The 22,673-nt window shown below is 20.2% G+C and overlaps 5 protein-coding genes across 5 annotated transcripts; 3 read left to right on the top strand and 2 right to left on the bottom strand.

Moving 5' to 3' along the window:
* Positions 1-4,836: 4,836 nt before the first annotated feature.
* On the top strand, positions 4,837-6,639 carry BO70DRAFT_325738 (ethanolamine-phosphate cytidylyltransferase). The gene is made up of 4 exons (XM_025540653.1): positions 4,837-5,135; positions 5,192-5,309; positions 5,363-6,137; positions 6,202-6,639. Exons 1-4 carry the CDS (start codon positions 5,015-5,017, stop codon positions 6,517-6,519), a joined length of 1,332 nt encoding a protein of 443 aa, XP_025394127.1. The 5' UTR covers positions 4,837-5,014; the 3' UTR covers positions 6,520-6,639.
* Positions 6,640-6,822: 183 nt separating this feature from the next.
* BO70DRAFT_347418 (monothiol glutaredoxin GRX5) lies at positions 6,823-7,564 on the bottom strand. The gene is made up of 3 exons (XM_025541589.1): positions 7,449-7,564; positions 7,084-7,369; positions 6,823-7,009 (listed from the first exon to the last, which is right to left on the bottom strand). Exons 1-3 carry the CDS (start codon positions 7,473-7,475, stop codon positions 6,858-6,860), a joined length of 465 nt encoding a protein of 154 aa, XP_025394126.1. The 5' UTR covers positions 7,476-7,564; the 3' UTR covers positions 6,823-6,857.
* An 8,007-nt stretch (positions 7,565-15,571) lies between these two features.
* Positions 15,572-16,264, top strand: BO70DRAFT_216977 (uncharacterized protein). The gene has a single exon (XM_025538697.1). It carries the CDS (start codon positions 15,633-15,635, stop codon positions 16,059-16,061), a length of 429 nt encoding a protein of 142 aa, XP_025394125.1. The 5' UTR covers positions 15,572-15,632; the 3' UTR covers positions 16,062-16,264.
* A 125-nt stretch (positions 16,265-16,389) lies between these two features.
* On the top strand, positions 16,390-17,318 carry BO70DRAFT_325734 (DUF1761 domain-containing protein). The gene is made up of 3 exons (XM_025540652.1): positions 16,390-16,465; positions 16,541-16,845; positions 16,912-17,318. The coding sequence occupies exons 1-3, from the start codon at positions 16,450-16,452 to the stop codon at positions 17,044-17,046; spliced, it is 456 nt and encodes a 151-aa protein (XP_025394124.1). The 5' UTR covers positions 16,390-16,449; the 3' UTR covers positions 17,047-17,318.
* On the bottom strand, positions 17,310-18,555 carry BO70DRAFT_367132 (putative NADH-ubiquinone oxidoreductase 21 kDa subunit). The gene is made up of 4 exons (XM_025544511.1): positions 18,499-18,555; positions 18,346-18,441; positions 17,789-18,285; positions 17,310-17,738 (listed from the first exon to the last, which is right to left on the bottom strand). Exons 2-4 carry the CDS (start codon positions 18,403-18,405, stop codon positions 17,714-17,716), a joined length of 582 nt encoding a protein of 193 aa, XP_025394123.1. The 5' UTR covers positions 18,406-18,441; positions 18,499-18,555; the 3' UTR covers positions 17,310-17,713.
* Between the last annotated feature and the right edge of the window lie 4,118 nt (positions 18,556-22,673).

Raw genomic sequence — 22,673 nt, 5'->3', positions numbered from 1 at the left:
TAATAAATTAAATAAATATTTTATAATATTTTTAATAATAAAAACTAGAAAATTAAATAATATAATTAATAAAATTTATATAAAGATTATAAATCTTTAGCTAAAATAGATTAATTATAATTAAAAAAATAAATTAACTTAATAATTAAAAATAGAATATTTTATTTTATATAATTATATATTTTTAGAATTATTAAAATATAATAAATAATTTTTTCTATCTTATTTTTTTAATTATTAAATTTTATAATAGATTTAAATTATTTTAAAAAATATAAAAATACTTAATAAGTCTTAGTCTAGTTTTTATTTATAATATATAATATAATATAGTCTATATTAAATATAATATAAAATAAAATTTATTAATTTTTTAGATTAAGTATAATAAATATTATTATAAGATTATTTTTTAAAAATCTTTCTTTAATAAAAACTTTTTTAATAATAGATTTAAAGATTATATATATATATATATATATATTAAAAACTCTGTTTAATAATATCTTAGATTAAATAGATTTTTTTTAATTTTTTTACTTAAATCTAAAAAATAAAGATACTTAAATTATATTAATTTTATTAATTAATATATTAAAAAAATAAAAATATATATAAAATCTTAATTTATTAAATAAATAATAATTATAAATAAAGAATAATAATAAGAAGATAAGTATATTTTTATAAGAAAATAAAATATATTAAATAATTAATAAATTAAATATAAATATTAGATTTAAAATAATTCTAAATTAGATACTAACTAAAGTTATAATAAAAATATTATTCTTTTTTTTAAAATATAATTTTAAAATATAAAGAAAATAGTATATAAAAGAGAGATTTATTAGATTATAATTAAAAATAAAAATTCTCTTATTAAAAAGTTTATAAAGATTTTTTAATAAAATATTATATTTTTTTTATATTATTTAAAATCTTTTTAATAAATAGAAGCAGGGAGCAGTTCTTAATTAAAATAAGATTAAAAATATAATAATTAATATAAAATCTAATTCTATTATTTAATTTCTTAATAAATAAAATTATAAAAATTATAAAAATTATAAAAAAGAATTTTAGATAAAAATTTTTTTTTTAAAAAATATTTATTAATTATTCTGAGAGAGCTTTAAATTTTTAATAAAATATTTTATATATAAGATTAAAGAATAGACTTTTTTTTAAAAAAATATAATAATATAATTATAAATATAATAAAATAAAAGCTTTTTTATTTTTTAAAATAAAATAATATTTAGAAACTTTTAAAAGATTTTTAAGAATTTAGATTTATTTATATTAAAAATAATTTATAATATTATATTAATATAATCTATAATAATAATATAGATAGAATAATTATAATAAATATAAATAATAAATATATTCAGAGAGATTAGCTAGACCTCTAATTTATTAAAAAATATAATAAAAATATATTTATTAATTAAATTTAAATTAAAATATTATAAAAAGCTTAAATATTAATAAATTAAATAAATATCTTATAATATTTTTAATAATAAAAACTAGAAAATTAAATAATATAATTAATAAAATTTATATAAAGATTATAAATCTTTAGCTAAAATAGATTAATTATAATTAAAAAATAAATTAACTTAATAATTAAAAATAGAATATTTTATTTTATATAATTATATATTTTTAAAATTATTAAAATATAATAAATAATTTTTTTATCTTATTTTTTTAATTATTAAATTTTATAATAGATTTAGATTATTTTAAAAAAATATAAAAATAATTAATAAGTTTTAGTCTAGTTTTTATTTATAATATATAATATAATATAGTCTATATTAAATATAATATAAATTAAGATTTATTAATCTTTTAGATTAAGTATAATAAATATTATTATAAGATTATTTTTTAAAAATTTTTCTTTAATAAAAAATTTTTTAAAAATAGATTTAGAGATTATATATATATATATATATATATATTAGAGACTCTATCTAATAATATCTTAGATTAAATAGATTTTTTTTAATTTTTTTATTTAAATCTAAAAAATAAAGATACTTAAATTATATTAATCTTATTAATTAATATATTAAAAAAATAAAAATATATATAAAATCTTAATTTATTAAATAAATAATAATTATAAATAAAGAGTAATAATAAGAACATAAGTATATTTTTATAAAAAAATAAAATATATTAAATAATTAATAAATTAAATATAAATATTAGATTTAAAATAATTTTAAATTAGATACTAACTAGAGTTATAATAAAAATATTATTCTTTTTTTTAAAATATAATTTTAAAATATAAAAAAAATAGTACATAAAAAAGAGATTTATTAGATTATAATTAAAAGTAAAAATTCTCTTATTAAAAAATTTATAAAAGATTTTTATAAAATCTTTATAAAATTTATACTAATATTTAGATTATTAATAGATTTTTCAAATCAGATTTTAAATTTAAAAATATATTATAATTTTTTATTATGCAGAGATTAAAAAAATATATATTAAAATATAATAATTTTTTTTAGATGGAATATTATTCAGAAGTATAATCTTGAGTTTATAATTAATACTATTTTTAATATAAAAAATAAATATCCGGGTGTATTCTGACTTTGTAAATTAAATATTAAAGTTTAATAAAATAGATACTAAATTCTTTATTATTTTATTTAAAATAATATAATTTAAGACAGATATTTTAAATATAATCAGAATTCTTAAAAATATATTATAGCAGATCTAAAATCGTATTATAATTTATTAAAATATAGATTCTGTTTTTAATCTAAAATTATACATAATTATATAGAATCTATCTTAGACAGCTGAGAATATAAAATATATAAATTTATAAAATAAAATATGAATTATAATTAATAAATATTTTATTTTAAATCTAGAATATAAATTAGATAAGATTAGTATAAGTATCTTTAAATTTATTAAGATTAAAGATATTCAAAGAGAAGAATAAAAATAAAAAAAATCTAATTTAATTAATAAAGCTATTTTTATTAAAGTAGATTTTTTTAGAACTTAATTTCTTTTCTTAATTATAATCTTTTTAATAATAAATATTTTAATAAATTAATGGTTTATATCTATAACTTACTAGATTTAATAAACTATTTTTATATTTCTTATAGTAAAATCTTATTAAAAATAAAACTAATTATAATCAGCTTTTAATATAAAAATAGAAATATAATTATAATGATTATATTAATCTTCTAGACTTTTAGTAATATAGTATATAAATTCTTTAAGTTCTTGAGAATTAATTAAAAATTATAGAATAGCAGATATCTGATTAGATTATTTATTTTAAAATAAAAGTTATATAATATTAAGATATAGATAGACTAAAATAATAAAACAATAATTTAAATAATATTAGAATACAGCAGACTAAAGTAGTAAAAAATAGTTTAAATAAATAATAATTATTAATAAAATATTCAGATAACTAACTAGTAATCAGACTAAATATAAAATAATAAATAAAATATAATTTAAGATTATGAATAAGATTCTGAAAATAGATAGATTTTATTTTAATAAAAGATTATATATTTAATAATCAGTTCTGACAGTATTCTGAGATTTTACTAGAAGAATCTGCAGAAGACTTTTTGCAGAGCCTTTCTGGGGTTGCACCGTGACATCCTGTCTATTATATATAAAGAGTTCTTGATTATTTAATAATAAATCTTAATTAATAATAAAGAAATTATATTTATTATTATTATTTTTTATATCTATGAAAATTTAAAGTATTAGTCTATCAGAAATATTTAAAAAATAAGAAAACTTATAATTAATAAATATATATGTAATTTATATAAATTCTCGCGGATATATCTTTTTATAAAGATAAATCTAATTAATAAAGTAATAATAATATTTTAAGTAATATTATATCTATCTTAACTTCATGATAAATATAACTTCTTCATAGTATCTTATAAAACCATCCCCTTATAGATAGTAATTATGTAGCTAAAATAAATAAAAAATAATAATAAATAAGACTATAAGAGAGATTGAAAAATGAAATAAATTAGATAAATAAAATACATAAACAAGACTAATAAAATAATGTTTATTAACAATATAAAATTATTATTAATAATTAAAATACTCTGATTAATCAGTAGACTAATTAAATTTAAAGTAGAGTGGTTAACAGCCAGGATAGATTAATAATAAACAGTTAAGAAATTTAGATAATAGTTAAAATATTTTATAAAAATTAAAATAAATATATAATTATTATTTAATTAATAAATATAATCTAAACTAGATAATTATATAATATATAAATATTACTATAGTGTATTTAATAATCAAAAATTATTATATAAAATAAGTCTAGAATAAAGAATTAATTAATTATATATTAAATATAAATTAGCTGTATTAGATAATAATTAAAATATAATTTATAAATAAATATTAGATTTTTTTTAATTTTAATTTTAGAAATTATATTTTATAATTTATTTAGATCTAAATATAATTTTTAAGAGATTGGTTTTTAATCTGTATTTTAACTGTTAACCACTCTAATTTAAAGTTTTAAAAATAAATAAAATATGTATATATTAAGCTATTAAAAACTTGATTATTTTAATAAGAAATTATAGTATAGATAATATAACTGTCTAATAAATACAACTATTTTATTTATATTAACAGAAACTTGTCTAATACACAAAGCAATAACAGTAGCTGTAGGGTCTTATTAGCCAAGTATAGGATTCCTGGAGTTCCCGCCCTGGTGTATAGTAAGTCGAGCTCCCTCGCGCCGAGAGCGCCGACCTCATAATCAATTTCCGCGTACTTTTGTTATCCTGCCCTCTTCCACCCCTACGCGTTCTATTATTATTCTCCGATTTTTTATTACTGGCGGCCGCAGCTGTACAAGGAAATATTACCTGGCGAGACCGACACCTATAGGAAGAGTATAATTCAGTCACTAGCTTCTGCTACTGCCACGATGGGTGTGTCTGAAGATGCGATCCCTTCACCAGGGGAGTGGCCTGTGGACCCCCAGGATGATTTACCTATCACGGAACATCGTATCTGGGTGGATGGATGCTTTGATTTCAGCCATCATGGTGGGAAAGCACCCCCTCCAACTGCAGATGACAATCCCTAAAGCTAATTTCCGCAGGACATGCAGGTGCTATGCTTCAAGCCCGTAGACTGGGAAACGAACTTTACGTTGGTGTACACTCAGACGAAGCCATTCTCGAGAACAAAGGGCCGACTGTAATGACATTGAAAGAGCGGTTAGTTATCGATTATGGTGTTACACAGGCCGGGTTTCTAACTCAAGCTGAAGAGTAGCCGCAGTGGAGTCATGTCGCTGGGCGACTCGCTGTGTACCTTTTGCCCCCTATGTGACGTTTCTTCCATGGGTATCGCACTATGGCTGCAAGTATGTTGTGCATGGTGACGATATTACATCTGATAGTAACGGAGAAGACTGCTACCGATTTGTCAAAGCTGCTGGGCGCTTCCGAGTGGTCAAAAGGACGCCTGGTATTTCTACAACAGACCTTGTGGGACGAATGCTCCTGTGCACAAAGAATCATTTCGTCAAAAGCGCGCTGAGAACTCTCACTGGGGAGGAGGGGCCAGGAAGTTCGCAAGAACACAAGCAGTCTACCGAAAATCTAACGCAAATGATTCGTGACTACGCCACTGATGAGACTGGTCTGCAACCTGGCCTTGAAGTCTGGATCTGGACGGGCTCAAACCCCGCAAAACTCGGGAATACAGTAGAAGAACCCGGCTCTTTTCAGACTCTTGTAAACGGAAAGTTGCCGAAGCCAGGTCAACGGATCGTCTATGTCGATGGTGGTTTTGATCTCTTCTCTTCTGGGCATATTGAATTTCTCCGACAAGTCCTAGCGCAGGAAAAGCTCGAAGGCTACGAACGTGGTTGGTATGACCAAAATCAAAAGGAAAAGAGGATCAAAGAAAATGGAGAAGACTATGAACCTGCTTATGTTGTTGCGGGAATTCATGATGATGGTGTTATTAATCACTGGAAAGGGCTTAATTACCCCATTATGAACATATTTGAGCGTGGGTTATGTGTTCTACAGTGCCGTGTATGTTATCCCAATTGGCTATATGCTAAAACGCATGGAGATTATTCCGCTAATTTTCTCCCAGTATGTTCATGCTGTTGTATTTTGTGCACCTTTTTCTCCCAGCCGGTCGTATCTGGAAACCATGCCTTTAGGTGTTCCAGATGCGGTTTATCACGGTCCGACAACATTCATCCCCCTCACATATGATCCTTATATGGCACCTAAAAGAATGGGGATTTTCAAAGAAACTAGTAGCCATCCATATCAGCATGTTAATGCGGGCGAAATTGTTGGTAGAATATTAAGAAGCAGGGAAGCCTACGAAGAGAGACAGCGTGCCAAGCTTCAGAAAGCAGCTGTTGAAGAGCTAGTTAAGTCTTCTGAATCATTATCTGCCTAAAAACAAGCGCTGCGTGGCGGAGAACATGTCAGATTCATCTAGCACGAACAGCTTTGGTGGAAATATCAATCTAAGATCTGCAGGGAGCCATTGTAGTGAAAATGAAAGAGAGCGAGCCATTTGATTACAAATAGAGTGAATGGTCAGCAGAGCATTCACTATATCAACTTAATGGGGAGACACCGGAGTAGATATGAAGTTCCATTTGGTATTTAGTACATTGCCACTGTGAGAGTCTCACAGATGTAACATTCTCTGGCAAATGTATCGGCCGGACGGCCAGCAGCGACTGCCTGATGCCCCCCCGCCCCCCCAAAGGCTACAATAGGTATTTTGAACTACTCTGCGGCCACTAAAACTCCCTTCTCCTCGAGAATTTTAGCAAGATCCCCACTTTGATGCATAGACATCAGTATATCGCAGCCTCCTATGAATTCGTTGTCTAAATACAACTGGGGAATAGTAGGCCAATCGGAATACTCTTTGATGCCTAGAAAACCGAGTATCAGTTACTGGATAGTAAGGAAGGTGTGAGTTTCACCCCCATCAACAACTCGAGCATACCTTGGCGTAATTCCGAGTCTTCCAAGACATTAAAAGCAACAAACTTTTTGGGGTCCACGCCTTGCAGCCCTAAAACCTGTATACTAGCTCGTGAAAAACCGCATTGCGGGGTTTCTGGAGTGCCTTTCATGAAGAGAACAACAGGAGCAGATGCAATAGCTTTGTCAATGGCCGTTCGCGTCTCAGAAGATAAATTTCGCGCATGGAGAATGGTAGGCAGCATAAGCTTAAAGGCCGATGAAGTGGGCTGGAAAGCCCGAGGCTGCTGGCAAAGGGGGCGCAACGCCTGGGGATAATGATATTATAAGCTTGAACCAGTGGAGGGTAGTGATAGAGTAAATAGGATAAAAATTTGGTGCACTCACCGACGAAGCCAGTGTCCTAAAAAACATTTTACTATTATGAGTGTTGGACAAGAGTCGCGATGTTAAGCTGATTTAAAATTTTCTGATGTCTATCTATATGAAATAGTCCAGACTAGAATAATCTTCATAGAGCGAGTCCCGTCCTAGTTCTTTCTCTCTGACAAGCTAGGGATGCTCACTAAGCATCCACCATAAGGTAACTAACATCGGTGATGTGAACACAGATCACAGCAGCTCTTTTTTAGAATAATATAAAATACTTATTATATATATAATATTAAGATTATTAATAAGTAATTTTTATTCTATATTATTTTATAAATTATTATTTTTAATTATTAAAATTTATTTTTTTGTTATATTTTTATTATTTTATTATATATAATATTTAAAGTACTTTCTAATTATTTTCTAATTATTTATAAATAAGAAATTTTTCTAATATAATTAAACTTTCTTTCTTAAAAAAAACAACTCAGCCTAGATAATAAATTAAATATTTATTAAATATTTAATAATCAATTATTTTTCTAGAATATATTATCTTTAATTTTTTTTTAATTTAGATAAAATTATTTTCTTTAATTATTTAATAAATTAAATATATTAATAATCTTTTTAAGTATTTAAAAACTAAGGTAAATAAATATATATATATAATTTTTTATATAAAGTTTTAAAGACTAAAATTAGGATATTAATTTATAAAATAAATTTTTAAATATTTATAAAATATTTAAGAATTATTTAGTGATTATTTAATAGATTTAGTATAATAAATATTAGATAAATATTTTAAAATAATTAGTCTTTTTATTTTTTTTAATATTATATAAAAAAATAGTTTTAAAAATAGTCTAATATTTCTGATATAAGTTTATTAGTTAATTATTTTTATTATATTATTATATCTCTATTAATAAAGATTTTTAAAATTTTTTCTAAAATATTTATAAAAATATAAATATTTTAAAGATTAATACTAAAAAAAGAAATATTTATAGATAAATATCTATAAATTATTTTAAAAATACTTTAAGAGTACTTGCTAATTATTTTAAATTATTTTTAAATATAATATATTTTATTTTAGAAAATAAATCTTTATATAAAAAAATTCCCAATTTATAAACTAATATTTAAATATTTTATATAATTAGTAAGTCTATTTTTAAATTATATTTTAATTATTTTTAAAATATTTACTAAATAATTTAAAATTTATAGAAAAATTATATATTTTATATTATTTATATTTATAAATCTAAAGACTTTGTAGATAAATATTAAGAAAATTTAATTTAAAATTATATAATTCTTAATTTTATTTTTTTAAATAATTTTTTAATAATAATATCTTATTATTTTTTAAAAAATATAATATTTTTAAGTTATTTTTATTATAATAATAATTTTATAATAAATATTTTCTAAATATCTTTCAAGTACTTACTAACTGTGTATAAATTATTTATAGAAAGATAATATATTTAAGAATTAGAATATTTAATTTATATTAATTATAGTATTATCTTTTCTATTTTAATTTTTTAGAGATTAGATTATTATTTATATATTCTTTTTATTTTTTATAATATTTATTAATATTCTTTATAATTATTAATTAAAATATCTAAAAAGATTTTTCAAGAAATTATAAAATTTATTTAATAAATAAATAATTTAAGTATAATAATAGATAAGTACTTTTTAAGTATTTTAGAAATAATTAAAAAATATTTATTAATTATTTTAATAATTTAGTTTCTTTGAAATCCGCAGCTTAAAGATTTTTACTATTAACATAATATATTTATATTTATTAAACTATATTCTAGCTTTTATAATAAAAATAAGATTATTCTTATTATTTAAAAGTAATAGATATTAATTTATTAAAAAAAGAAAAAAAAATTAAATATTTATATTTTTTCTATTAAATTCTTATATCTAATAAATAAATATTAATTTATTAGTAATAATTATTTTCTATTTATTTTTTTTATTAATAGTTACTGAATTTGCCGGTCAGAAGTATTAATAATAATCTAATTAAAAATTAATTAATAATAAAGAAATTATATTTATTTTTCTTATTTATTATATATAAAGAGTTTAAAAGAATTATTTAATAATAGATCTTAATCAGTATAAATTCTTATTAATCTAAGAAATAATAAATATTTTTATTATTTTTTAAGCTACTTAAATAAAAAGAATTAATAAAATAAAAATAAAAAAATAAAAATAAAAAAATAAAAATGAAAAAAATAAAAATAAAAAAATAAAAATAAAAAAAATAAAAATAAAAAAAATAAAAATTAAATATTTCTATTTCTTAAGCTCTGTTTCAGTATTAAAGATAAAATAATATTAAAAATTAATAAATTTGTAATTAATAAATATTTATTAATCTAAAAAATAATAATTATTCTTATTATTTTTTAAGCTAGCTAAATAAGAAAAATAAAAAAGAATTAAAAAAAATAAATATTTATATTTCTAAACTCTGTCTTAATATCTAAGATTAAGATATAAATAAGATTAATATAAACTAGAAATAAGATTAGAAGAAACTAAAAATAAGATTAAGACTAAATTAATAATAAAAATATAGTAAAATAAATTATGAGATTAATATAAATAAATAAAGATTATTAATTAAATCTCTAAAAAAATAATAATATAAAATATATTTTAAAGCTATTTATTTTAATTAATTTCTTTTATTAGATTAATAATCTTCTTAGTTATATATATATATATAAAATTATTAGACTTTTAAGAATTCTCTTTAAAATATTAGTTATTTCTTCTTATATATACAGGCTTGGTTCTCTATAGCTTATGGGTTCCGCCCCTAACACAGGTATTGTCAAGTATTTGGGATTTAGAGGATTGGTACAAGAACCCTATAACATAAAATATATTAAAAATAATATTATAAAATGTATTGATCTAATATCTAAGCTTTATAATATAATTACTCTGTTAGTCTAAAAACATTATTAAAAATAATAATCCTTATATATAATTAATTAGAATTTTCATTATAAAATAATAAATATAAAAGAAATTGTTTTGTCTACTTATTTTCAAAAAGATTTAGTTCTGTGAGTTAATATTAAAATATAGGTATATTATTATTAATATAATATTATATAATTTAATTACTTTAATAGGATTTCTTGATAATTATAAAGTTAATTTCTAAATATAAAACAGAAAGGGCTGTCTAGTATAGCTTTAATAGAATAAACAAGATATATCAGTAACAAAGCTATAGGACGAACAAGGAGTATGCTAGTAACAAGCAGAAGCAGGCCACAATTTATAAATAAAATAAATTATTATTTAATATTATATTATTTAGAATTATTTTCTAAATAAATAGATAATTTAAATCTCTTTATTTATAAAAAATATAATAACAGAAAAAATATAATAACAGATAGATGAATTATAATAATTATATATATTAATTAAATATAATATTAATAAAGATTTAAGACTTATCTAAATAAAAAAATCAATTTTAGTATATTATTATATATTTAAAATCTTTTAAATATTTAATATAACTTTAATTTATACTTATTTTTAATTGTTTGAATTTAAGAAATTAATTATATATTAAATAAAAAGTTTTTATAATATAGTTTAATTTATAAATCAAATATAATTATTTTATCTTCAGTTTATTAAGACTAAAATATAATTATTTTTTTTAATTAAATAAATATGTATTCTGATAATCTTTTTAAAAAAAATCTATTAATACTTACTAGCTAGAAATTCTTAAATACTTATATTATTAATATTATAACTCTAAGAAATATTGTTCTTATTTTTTATTAATATTCTGCTTTTGTGTCTTAGACTATATCCCTGAGAATCCACTTTAGAGTGCCTAACAGCCAGGTCAGGTCAGGTTAATTAAAATTTTTATATCTAACTGCTAGATTATAATTAGATTAAGAAAATTTTTATATCTAATTATAATATAATTAAAAATTAGATAATTAATTATCTTAATTATTCTTAATATTAAGATTTATTTATTATATATTTTTAAGCTCTAGTATAATTAAAATATATCTAGATAAAATAATTATTAATCTAATTATTTTTATTATTATCTAAAAGAATATAAAAAAGAAGCTTTTTAGATTAAAAAAATATAATTAAAAAAAATAATATTTTTTTAATTATTATTTATTAAAAATAATAAGAAAATTCTACTTATATTAATAAAATTTAGTTTTTTATAAAATTATTATTTTTATAATAAAATATATATATATAAAAATATATAATTATTATTTTATTTTAGTTGTATATCTTAATTATATTATATAAAATATTAGAAAAACTATATATTAATTTTTAATTAAAATATTAAAAATAAATATATTATTTTTATTCTATTATTTCTTCTAGATTAGATTATTCTTAGATTTATAAATAAGATATAGCTCGAAAAGCTATTAATAAAATTAAAAATAAATAAATAAATAAAAAGATTATAAATAGTTAAATTATTAGAATAAAGCAGATTAAATAGATTAAATAAATTAAATAAATTAAATAAATTAAATAAATTAAATAAATTAAATAAATTAAATAAATTAAATAAATTAAATAAATTAAATAAATAAATAAAATAGATAGAGTATACTAAATCTATATTATAATATTATAATTTTTATAGAAAATTCTGTAAAAGTCTTTTATAGATTTTTTTTATAAATATTTATTTTTTATTTTAATTTATTATATTTTAAATAATTTTATTAAAAAAAAATATTATTCTATAACTCTGGGCTTTAGATATAAATTTTTATTTATTAAATTTATTAAAATAAATAAGATATAACAGATATCTTAGCTGTATATTAAAATATAATAAATTATATTTATATAAAATTATATTTTAAAATAAAATAAATTATTTTTATAGAGTTTTCTGCTTTTATCTTTTTATATTTATTATTTATAAAATAACTTTAAGAATTATAAGTTAATTATAATTATTTAATTTTTTTTTAAAAAATATTACTAAGTTTTCTTCTTTTATTTTTTAGATTTTTATAAATTATAATAATATTTAAACTAAGATAAGCTTTTTAAGTTAGATTTTTTTTTCTAAATCTTAAGATTATATATATTACAAAGAATTAAAAGATTATTTTATATTTAATTTTTTAAAAAAAACTCTTGATTTTTTAGAATTAATAATAAAAGATAATTTTTTTTAAAGATTATATATAAACTTAAAAATTATTATTTTATTTTAATCTGAAAAAATTATTAATAATATAAAATAATTTTTAGAAAAATATATTATTTTTTAATAAAATCTTTTATATTTATTATATTATATATCTTTATATATTATAATATCTAGAAATTAAAAACTTAAAAACTAGTTTTATAAATTATTATCTTTATAAGAATTATAAAAAAAGATTATTATTAATTATATCTAAATAAATAATTAATTAGATATTAAATAAAAGATTATTATAAATATTTATTTATTTTTTTAAAATAAATCTTTTTTAATTATTATTCTTTTCTAGATTTTTATAATTTATAATAAACAGAATTTTTAGAATTAAATTCTATATTTTATAATTATTTATTATTTATTATTTTAAACTATTAAATATATTTAATTTAAATAAATAATTAATTTTACTACTTTATTTTTTTATTAAAAACTAAGTTTTTTTAATTAAATACAGATTAAAAAATATTTTATAGAATTATTTAAAAAAAATATATATATAATTATTATTAAAGTTTTTAGATATTAAATAAATATTAATTATAATAAATTATTAAATTAGTTTTAATTAGAAAATATTTCTTAGTTTAACTAAATATTTTTTAATAAAAAATATAAATTATTATAAGATTTTACTAGATTTCTAATTAATATTTAGATTTTATATTAATAAAAATCTAGCTATAATTATTTTATTAATCTTATATAAATATAATTTTATTTATTAATTATTAAATATAATAACTAATAATATTAATAATAATAATATAATATTTAATATAATCTTAGCTAAACTTTAAACTTAACTTAGTTAGAATATTTAGTTTTATAATATTTTAATTAATTCTGATTTTTTAAAGATTATTTAAAGCTAGTATTATATTTTCTGTTTTATTTATATAATTTAATTTATAATTAATATTCTTCTGCAGAAACTTTAGATTAAGATCTTAAATAATATTATTAAATATATATAAAAAAATAATAATAAAAGTTTTAAAATCTTTTTTAATATTTTAAAAATTCTTAAAAAAATATATTCTAAAAACTGTCTATAAAAGATTAATATAGAATTTTCTTTTATAAAAAACTTTTAAAAAATTTTTATTAATTAATTTATTATATTAATTTTTAATTATAAATTTTCAATTATAAATTTAGAAAATTATATAATTTATAAATATAGGTTCTTAATATTATAAAAAATTCTTATTTATTTAATAATTTAAATCTGGCTTAATTTATTATTTTTTTTTAATTATAAAATCTACTAAAATTTAATCTATCTTATAATTTATTAAATATTTAATTTTTATTAAATAATTAAAAGCTTTATTCAGCACTGTAAATATAGTAATATTAATTATTTTTATTTTATTATAATTAAATAAAAATAGATAGAATATCTTCTTAAGTTTTTATATATTTTTTTTTATTTTCTATCTTTTTAAGAATAATAAGTCTATTATTTATAAGATTTATAATATTTATAATAATCCTTTTAATTATCTAAATTATTTAATTAATAAACTAAAAAGAAAGCAGATATTCTAAAAAAAAGATTTTTAAAAACTTATATAATATATATCAGAAGCTCTGAAAGTATTATTATTATATTTATTAAATAAAAAATTTTATTTATATAATTATAATTATTTTAAATCTAATATTAAAGCTTAAGAAGTTTAAGAAAAATATATAACTAAATAATATTATTAATTAATATTATAAATATTAAACTATTTTTAAGAAGATGTTTTTTTATTATAATTAAAATTTAATAATTAATATATTATTAATAATCTCTAGATTATTATTAAATTTAGATAAGATTTTTTATAATATTTTTAAATATTAAAGACTCTTATCTGCAGCTAAGATATATAAAAAATTTAAGATATATTTAGATATTAAAGATATATAGCTTTTTAAAATATTTTTAATTAAATTAATATAATCTCAGATATTATAGAATATACTAATATTTTTATTTATTAAAAATTCTATTATAATTAGTTTTCTATTTTTTACTAAATAATTACAGATTTTCTTTTAATTATAATTAATAATATCAGTATTAAATATCTTTTTAATAATCTTTAAAATATTTATTATTATTATTAAAGTTATTTCTATTTTAATATAATTAAAATAATTATACTTTAAATATATATTAATTATTTTATTATAAATAAAAAATATTAGAATATATTTAATAATTAATAATCTTAATGTAGATTTAATTATTCTTATATTTAAAAAATAAAAAAAAATAAGATAATTACTATCTTTTATATTAATAAAAATAAAAATATAAATAATCTTAAAAATAATTCAGAGAATAAATTATTATTAAAATTAAAAAAAATTAGTTTTATTTAAGTTTTTAATTATTATATATATTTAAATAAAAATAGAGACTTGATTTTTATAATTTTTATATTATTATAATTATTATTTTAAATAATATAAAAAATAAATATTTTATATTTTTTTTATTTTTTTTATATTAAATTTTATAAAGATTTTTTTCAGAATATAATATATTTTTTAAGATAATTAGTTAAGCAGATCAGATAATAGACTATATTTAAAGAATATTATTATATTTATATTTTACTTAAATATATATTATATTTTATATATTATCTATATAAAAAAAATATATATATTATAAATTAATCTATAATTATTAATTTATTTATTATATCTAATTTTTTTAATTAATAGATATAAATAATTATAGTAATAGTTATATCTTAATCTAATCTTAATTATATAATTAAAAATTTTTTATATCTTAATCTGACTGTCAGATTATGGCCAGGTTAAGGTTAAGATATAACAGTCAGGTTAAGCCACTTTAATCCACTTCAATTTGGAACAGATAACAGATGCAGGAGGGCCACCAGGCAACACTGGGTGTTAGGAATAAAGCAGAATATCAAGAAAGCCAAGAAATACAGCTTTATCCGCTACATCGAAGCCAGGCCTGCGCATTAGAACGCATCTACAAACTACAAACAGAAGAGCTACAGAATGGGATGAGGATTTACAAATTAGAAAGTCAGTCAACTGGCGGATCGAAGGGGATATTGAAAATCACTGTTTGTTTTATGTATATAAAAGTTCCGCAGCCAGGGGGTCCTTTGGCCGTCGGCGACCCGGAAAGAGTCTCCAAGAGTGCTGTAATCGGGTATAATGCATCAATCAATCAATCAATCATTCAATCAATCAATCAATCAATCATTCAATCAATCAATCAATCAATCATTCAATCAATCAATCAATCATTCAATCAATCAATCAATCAATCTATATAGTATAGCGGTATCAAGTGTGATATAATTATAATCATATAGGTATGAGTGAAGCAAGAATCAATTAAGAGCAAGATATATAAGCCAGACGACTTTTTTTCCAGTTTTTCTGTAACTTATTCTGAATCTGTCGCACCTGGTCTTCCTTGCTCAGTGTTTGATGATGTCATAATAGGTCCCCTGCCGCATCATAACTTCCACAGGTCCCTCGATCATGGAGACGTCATCGCATAGATGACCGAATTGATTACCAAATGGCTGTATTAACATGTGACCCATTATATACTACGCTCAGGGCTCTTACAAAAGAAAATTGGAATGCACATTTTACTTGATAGACTGCTCACTAGTTCATCAACTAGGTCTTAGCGAGAACTGATCTAACATCAAAATGACGACCCTCAACTGTGAGTATTACGATATCTATCATGCCAAGGATCAATTACACAATGTTTACTATAAAGCTAATGAGACCCGCTCAGATTTGCCTTCTGTGAAGCCTTCTGCGATTGCAATGGGCGCTGCCTTCACCCATACTGCTTCTCTGGGTATACTTACTCCTATCTTCGGTGACACGTACCATCGAGCCCAAGCCGCCAATTCGAAGGAAGAATTTTTTAAATCAAAAGAGGCGACTGGCGCAGCAGTAGCCTGGGGTACCTCCTTGGCTGGAAGTGCTGTTCAAACCTATGGGGTGGCAGCCTTGATCAATGCTACAGGAACCCTGAGCTACAAAGGTGCAGCTTATCTCGGGAGCTTAATTTTCATGGCCAGCACAGCCCCAAGTGTATGTCCTGCTAAGCTCCTGATCTCAAGGAAAGGATTCTCACTAATGTTGTCTTTGTGTATATAGGTCGTGAGCCAGATTTTCGCAGAAAAAAGACCCCTCGACACCATTGCTGTAGGCGCTTTCAGCAGATTGTTTGAAACAGTGGGACTGAGTGTGTTCCTGACCTGGTGGGGCACGCGCACCAACCCCTTTGCGTAGGGAAACACTTACAACCTGGTAATAGCTATAAATCCTTTCCGCTTCTTTACTAGGAAACCTAGGCTATCATGTTCTGGTTAACTGGTCTCACACTTCCATGAATTCTATCAAACCTGCACGATCGTATTAAACAAAATCATCATTTGTTTCCAGTAAACAGGACCTCTGGGTCTAATTAAACATGGCGACATGCATACAATGAACTGGTGATTATCATATCAGGAGTCCTTGTTTCTTGCATTGATTCAAAATCAAAAATCGAGAGCGCTTCCTAGGGGCAAACATGCAGCACTATAAATTAGCAGGATATTTATACTCTTGTTTAGTAGTTAATCATTAACTTGGCTCTACAGATATCCCATCAAACCTTATTGTTCAACCAGACAGGCTTAGCGCCCAGTGTCGGCTATAATGGGAATTCCAAGATCATAGCCAGTGTAGCCGGTATATCATTCCGTCCATCATATTGATGGATCAGATAGATCGGCGATTTGAGGTCAATTCAAAGTCTTCCATGTCTGTACATTCACATACAAGCTTATCAAGAGTCGCGGCTGTGCTCTTTCCTCCCACCTCAATGCATGACATTGGACATAAGTGAAACATCCAAACTGGGACAAACAAAGACAATCCTCAACATTACTATGGGCTTTACCAAGTTGCGCATTTAAATGAATGTGCGGCAAGGATAACTTATCTATAGTGTCAGCTATGTCAAAATAAGCAGTCAGAAAAAACATACACATCAGGGTAGCCATGCTCATGGCCGAGTTGATATTTAGTGCCAGAAGGGTTCAGATTGCATGGCAATGGCGGCAAACCATCCGAGCCCAAGACTCCTTGAAATCCGTTCTTGTCCTTCTCAAAAAGGCTAGCAAGACCACGCTCCTCTCCCTGTTCTTTAACCAGAGCTAGTTGAATTTGCCCAGCTTTGCCAATCTGTAGGACATCATCTTTAGGTGCTGCCTGGCTGCCTACAGTGAGAAGACTAACAGTGTCTGCCTGGTTGACAGCACTGAGTCTAGGATAGTTCCTCCGAACGTCACGTTTCCAATAGGGGTTATCGGCAATATCCCCCGCAGGAATTGAGACAGGGTCATCGTAGGACAGAGGTGGTAGAGCTCCTGGAGTTGGTAAACGATATTGAGAGTTTAAAGGAACACCAGTCGAGCGATTCGGGTCGATGGAAAGAAGGCGGCGGAGGCGTTCCCAGATACCGGTAGACTGGACAGTATATTTCTAGAAACAGGTAAGTAACATGATCACAGACAGTATTGGTAAGTAGGTAGAGGCGCTCACCTTCTGAACAGCAATCACATTTGATGCAGACTTGGCGACTTTCACAAAATCGCGAGCCATGATGTGCTGGCCTATGTATGCATCAGCACCGAGCTCCTGAATTGGATGAGCATAATTTCAATAACAAAGGACAAAGTCGACTTCATAAAATACCTTTATTTGGATAATAAAAAGGTAATGGATGGATATAAGTCTTTGGTAATGGACAAAGATATTCTGTACTTGGTGTGGTTTAATCAGAGCCTAGTTGCAACTGGACGGTGTTGAAGGAACATTTATTATCCGCTCTATATCTTCGCAACTTCCAAGGTACAAAGTCTGGTAGGCGGTGGACTACAACATGTGGCAGAATTTAATCATAGTCCTGCCAAGTGGTTCATTTGACATGAATGGGGCATACAGCTCCGGCGGGTTCAGAAAAAGTTGCGGAAGGATCAGGCCGGAACCGGAATAATCCTTAATAAGAATTAAAAGACAGTAACAGAATTTTCTGATCTTTATAAAGATTATAATTCTTACTAAGTTTAAATATATAATTTTTTTAATTTTTATAAAATTCTATTATATAATCTTCTAATTTTTATATAGCTATATAATTTTTTTTTATTATTTTTAAAATTTCTTATCTATAAGATTCTTTTAAAATCTATATATATAATTATCTAAGATATATTTTATAGTATTATTTTTTTTAAAAATTTAATTATTAATCTCTGGCTATTTATTTTAATCTTATAATTTATTTTAATACAATTTTATTATTAGTTTAATCTTAATATTATTTTTAATTTATATTAGTCTTATTTATATCTTAATCTTAAATATTAAGACAGAGCCCAGAGATATAAGTACTTAATTTTTTTTTATCTTTCTTTTATATCTTTCTTGCCCAGCTGGCTCGGGAATAGTAATAAGATAAAATCTAAAAAAAGAAATATAAATATTTAGGTTTTTTTTTTCTATTCTCTTTATTCAGCTGGCTTAAAAAATAATTATTATTATCTCTTAGATTAGTATAGATTTATTAATCACAAGTTTGCTAGTTCTTAGTACTATCTTATCTTTAATAATAAGACAAAGTCTGAGAGAGTATAAATATCTAATTTTTTTTATTTTTATTCTTTCTATTCATTTTATTCAGCTAGCTTAAAAAATAATAATTATTATTATTATCTTTTAGATTAGTAAGAATATAATAACTATAAGTTTATTAATTCTTAGTACTATCTTATCTTTCTGAACTCTCTATATATAATAAATAAAAAAAATATTTTTACTTTTTTTATTACTAATTAAAATCTGCTATCAAGTATTTCTCTTGGGCTTTTTAGATATAATAAATAAAAGAATTAAATATAATTTTTTTATTATAAATTAGTTTTTAATCAGATTATTCTTAATACTCTTGATTAGCAGAGCCAGCAACTATTAATAAAAAAAATAAATAAATAATATTTATTAGTCTTTTTATTTATTTATTTTCTTTTATAATTATCTAACTTTAATAATAATCAGTTAGAATTATTATTATATTCACCGCGTGAAATAAATTTTATATTATATTTAAAAGTTTTATAAGATTTTATTTATAAATATCTGGACTATCTCTTTTCTTAAAAAATATATAATATTAAAAAGAAAATATATATACTGCTGTTAATATTAGATTTTCTTAATTTTTAATAATTAAGCTTTAAAAATTTATTTATATATATAAGTTAATTCTCGCAGATAATAAATAAATATTTTATTAATTAATATAATATTAAATAATTAGCTGACTTAGATTAGAAATATATAAAATTAATAGCAGTACTAAAAACTTTATTATTCTTAATTAAATTTTAAATATTTATTTATTTATCTATTTGATTAGTACTATCTCTTCAGAAATTAACTAAATATAATCTATATTATTTCTTTTAATTCTTTTTCTTCTTTTTTTTATTATCTGCAAGATATGTAAAAGACTTTCATAAAATTTATTATAAAAAGATTTATAATCTTTTTTTATTATATCTCTTCTCTTTTTATACTTAAAAATAAAAAGAAAGATAATAATAATATTAGTTACAGGCTTAAATAAACTAAATAAGATTATTTTATAATTTTATTCAGAAACGCTCTAAAATATATACAAGGATTTCCATTTTGCAATCCCTAATAAATATAGAAACCTTTAAATATTTTATTTATATATAATCTATGATATAAAAGCAGAATATTAATAAAAAATAAAAATAATATTTTTTAAAATTATAATATTTATAATATAAATATATAAGAATTTCTAGCTAAAAATTACTAATATTTGTTTAAGAATTATTAAGATATATACTTATTTAGTTAGAGATAAGATAATTATATTCTGCTTGATATAATACAGCTAGATTTATAGATAAAAGATTGTTCTATCTCTGGCTTACTAAGAATAGAATATAATTATTCTCTCTTTAGCTAAGTAAGTATATATTTTAATAAAGCTTTTAAAAGAATCTACTAGTAATTATTAGATAAAAATTATTAAATATTTAGAATATTAATATTATAATTCTAAGAAATCTTATTTTTATCTTTTATTTATAATCTATATTTATATTCTAAATTATATATAAATAAAATGTTTAGAACTTAGAAGTCTTTATATTTCTAAGAATTTATTTTATTAATTATAAGTCTAGTTTTATTAATTTCTTAAATTATTTTAAATTTTATATTTTCAGAGATTTATATTAGCTTAATATTCTATATAAATTATTAAATCTTTTTTATTTCTATATCTAATTTTTAGATTATTTCTATAAATATTATTAATTAATATATTTCTAATAAATAATCTTAAGTTATTAAAATATTTTAGTTATAAAATTAAAGCTAGTAACAAGAAGATTAATTCTGAAATTTTAATATTAGAATAAAAGAATTTAAAATTAATAAATTAATTAAAAAGATTATTATTAATTCTATTTAATAAGATATTAATTATAATTATAATTTATCTAATAAACAGAAACTATTAAAGTCTATAATAAAATCTCTAGAGAGATCTTAACTAAACTTATTATATGAAATATTAGATAATAAAAAATTAATATAAAAATTAGAATAATCATACAGATAGAATTAAATAAAAATAAAATCTTAATTATTAAGAATTTTAAATATATTAAAAAAATATAATAATATTTATAGAAAATCTATATAAAATTCTCTAAGATCTTAAAGTTACAGTAACTACTGAAGTTAGCTAATTAAAAAAGAATTCTAATTATATTAAAAAAAATACTTCTTAAGATTAAGAATTTATATTAATAATTAATTATTATTTATAAAAAAAATACTAGATCTTAATAATTTATTAATTATATAATATTTTAATAACTTATGAGATAAATATGTTAACTTTAGAAATATATTAATTAGTTTAAATATTATTCTAATTCTGAACTATCTTATCAATTATATAGATAATTATAAGAATCTAATAAAACATATTAATAAAAAAAGATCTAAAATATCTGATTTTAATAAAAAAAGAATATAGTTTATTTTTATTATAAAAAGAAGAATTATATAAGAAAGAATTATTAATAAAAAAAGAATTAAAATTCTTAAGACTTTAAAGATAGAATTAGACAAAAAGAAAATATTCTAGTAAGAAATAATTTATTAAGTATTAATCTAATAAAGAATTAAATTAAAATTATAATAATAAGAATATTAACAGAGTAATTCTTTAATTCTTTAGACTAATATATTATTATATTAAACAGACTAATATTATTTTTAACAATTCTAATATTAAAATAAGATTAATAGAAAATATCAATAGAAAGTTTAACAATTATAATTAATTTAATTAATAATATTTTAATAATAAAATAATCTGCTATATAAGAGAATAAACAGAATTCTTTATTTTATTAAATCTTATATAAAGAAAGATTCTTATAGTAATTAATAATAATAAATTATTAATTAATAACCGCGGGATAATTAAATTTAAGCTTTTAAATAATTTTATAATAAAATTGAAAAATATTATATATATCTTAGATTTAATAGATAATCTTCTTTGTCTAGAGATATTTTATATAAATAAATATAAATTATAAAAATTTAAGTATAATTATCAGATCTTAAAAAATAGTAAAATAATTATAAAAAATTAAAAATTAAAAAATTAATATATCTTAATATAATAAAATATCTAATAATTTAAATTATTAATTCTTAGAGAATTAAGTATTATATATATTAAATAGTTTTTAAAGAAATAGTTAAGATAAAAAAAACAAAGTTTAATATATTAATATCTTAAATATTCT

The sequence above is a fragment of the Aspergillus heteromorphus genome, assembly GCF_003184545.1.
Source record: "Aspergillus heteromorphus CBS 117.55 chromosome Unknown BO70scaffold_76, whole genome shotgun sequence".
Lineage (NCBI taxonomy): Eukaryota > Fungi > Ascomycota > Eurotiomycetes > Eurotiales > Aspergillaceae > Aspergillus > Aspergillus heteromorphus.
Note: the sequence above shows the minus strand (reverse complement) of the source record. Positions and strands in the feature narration are given on the sequence as shown.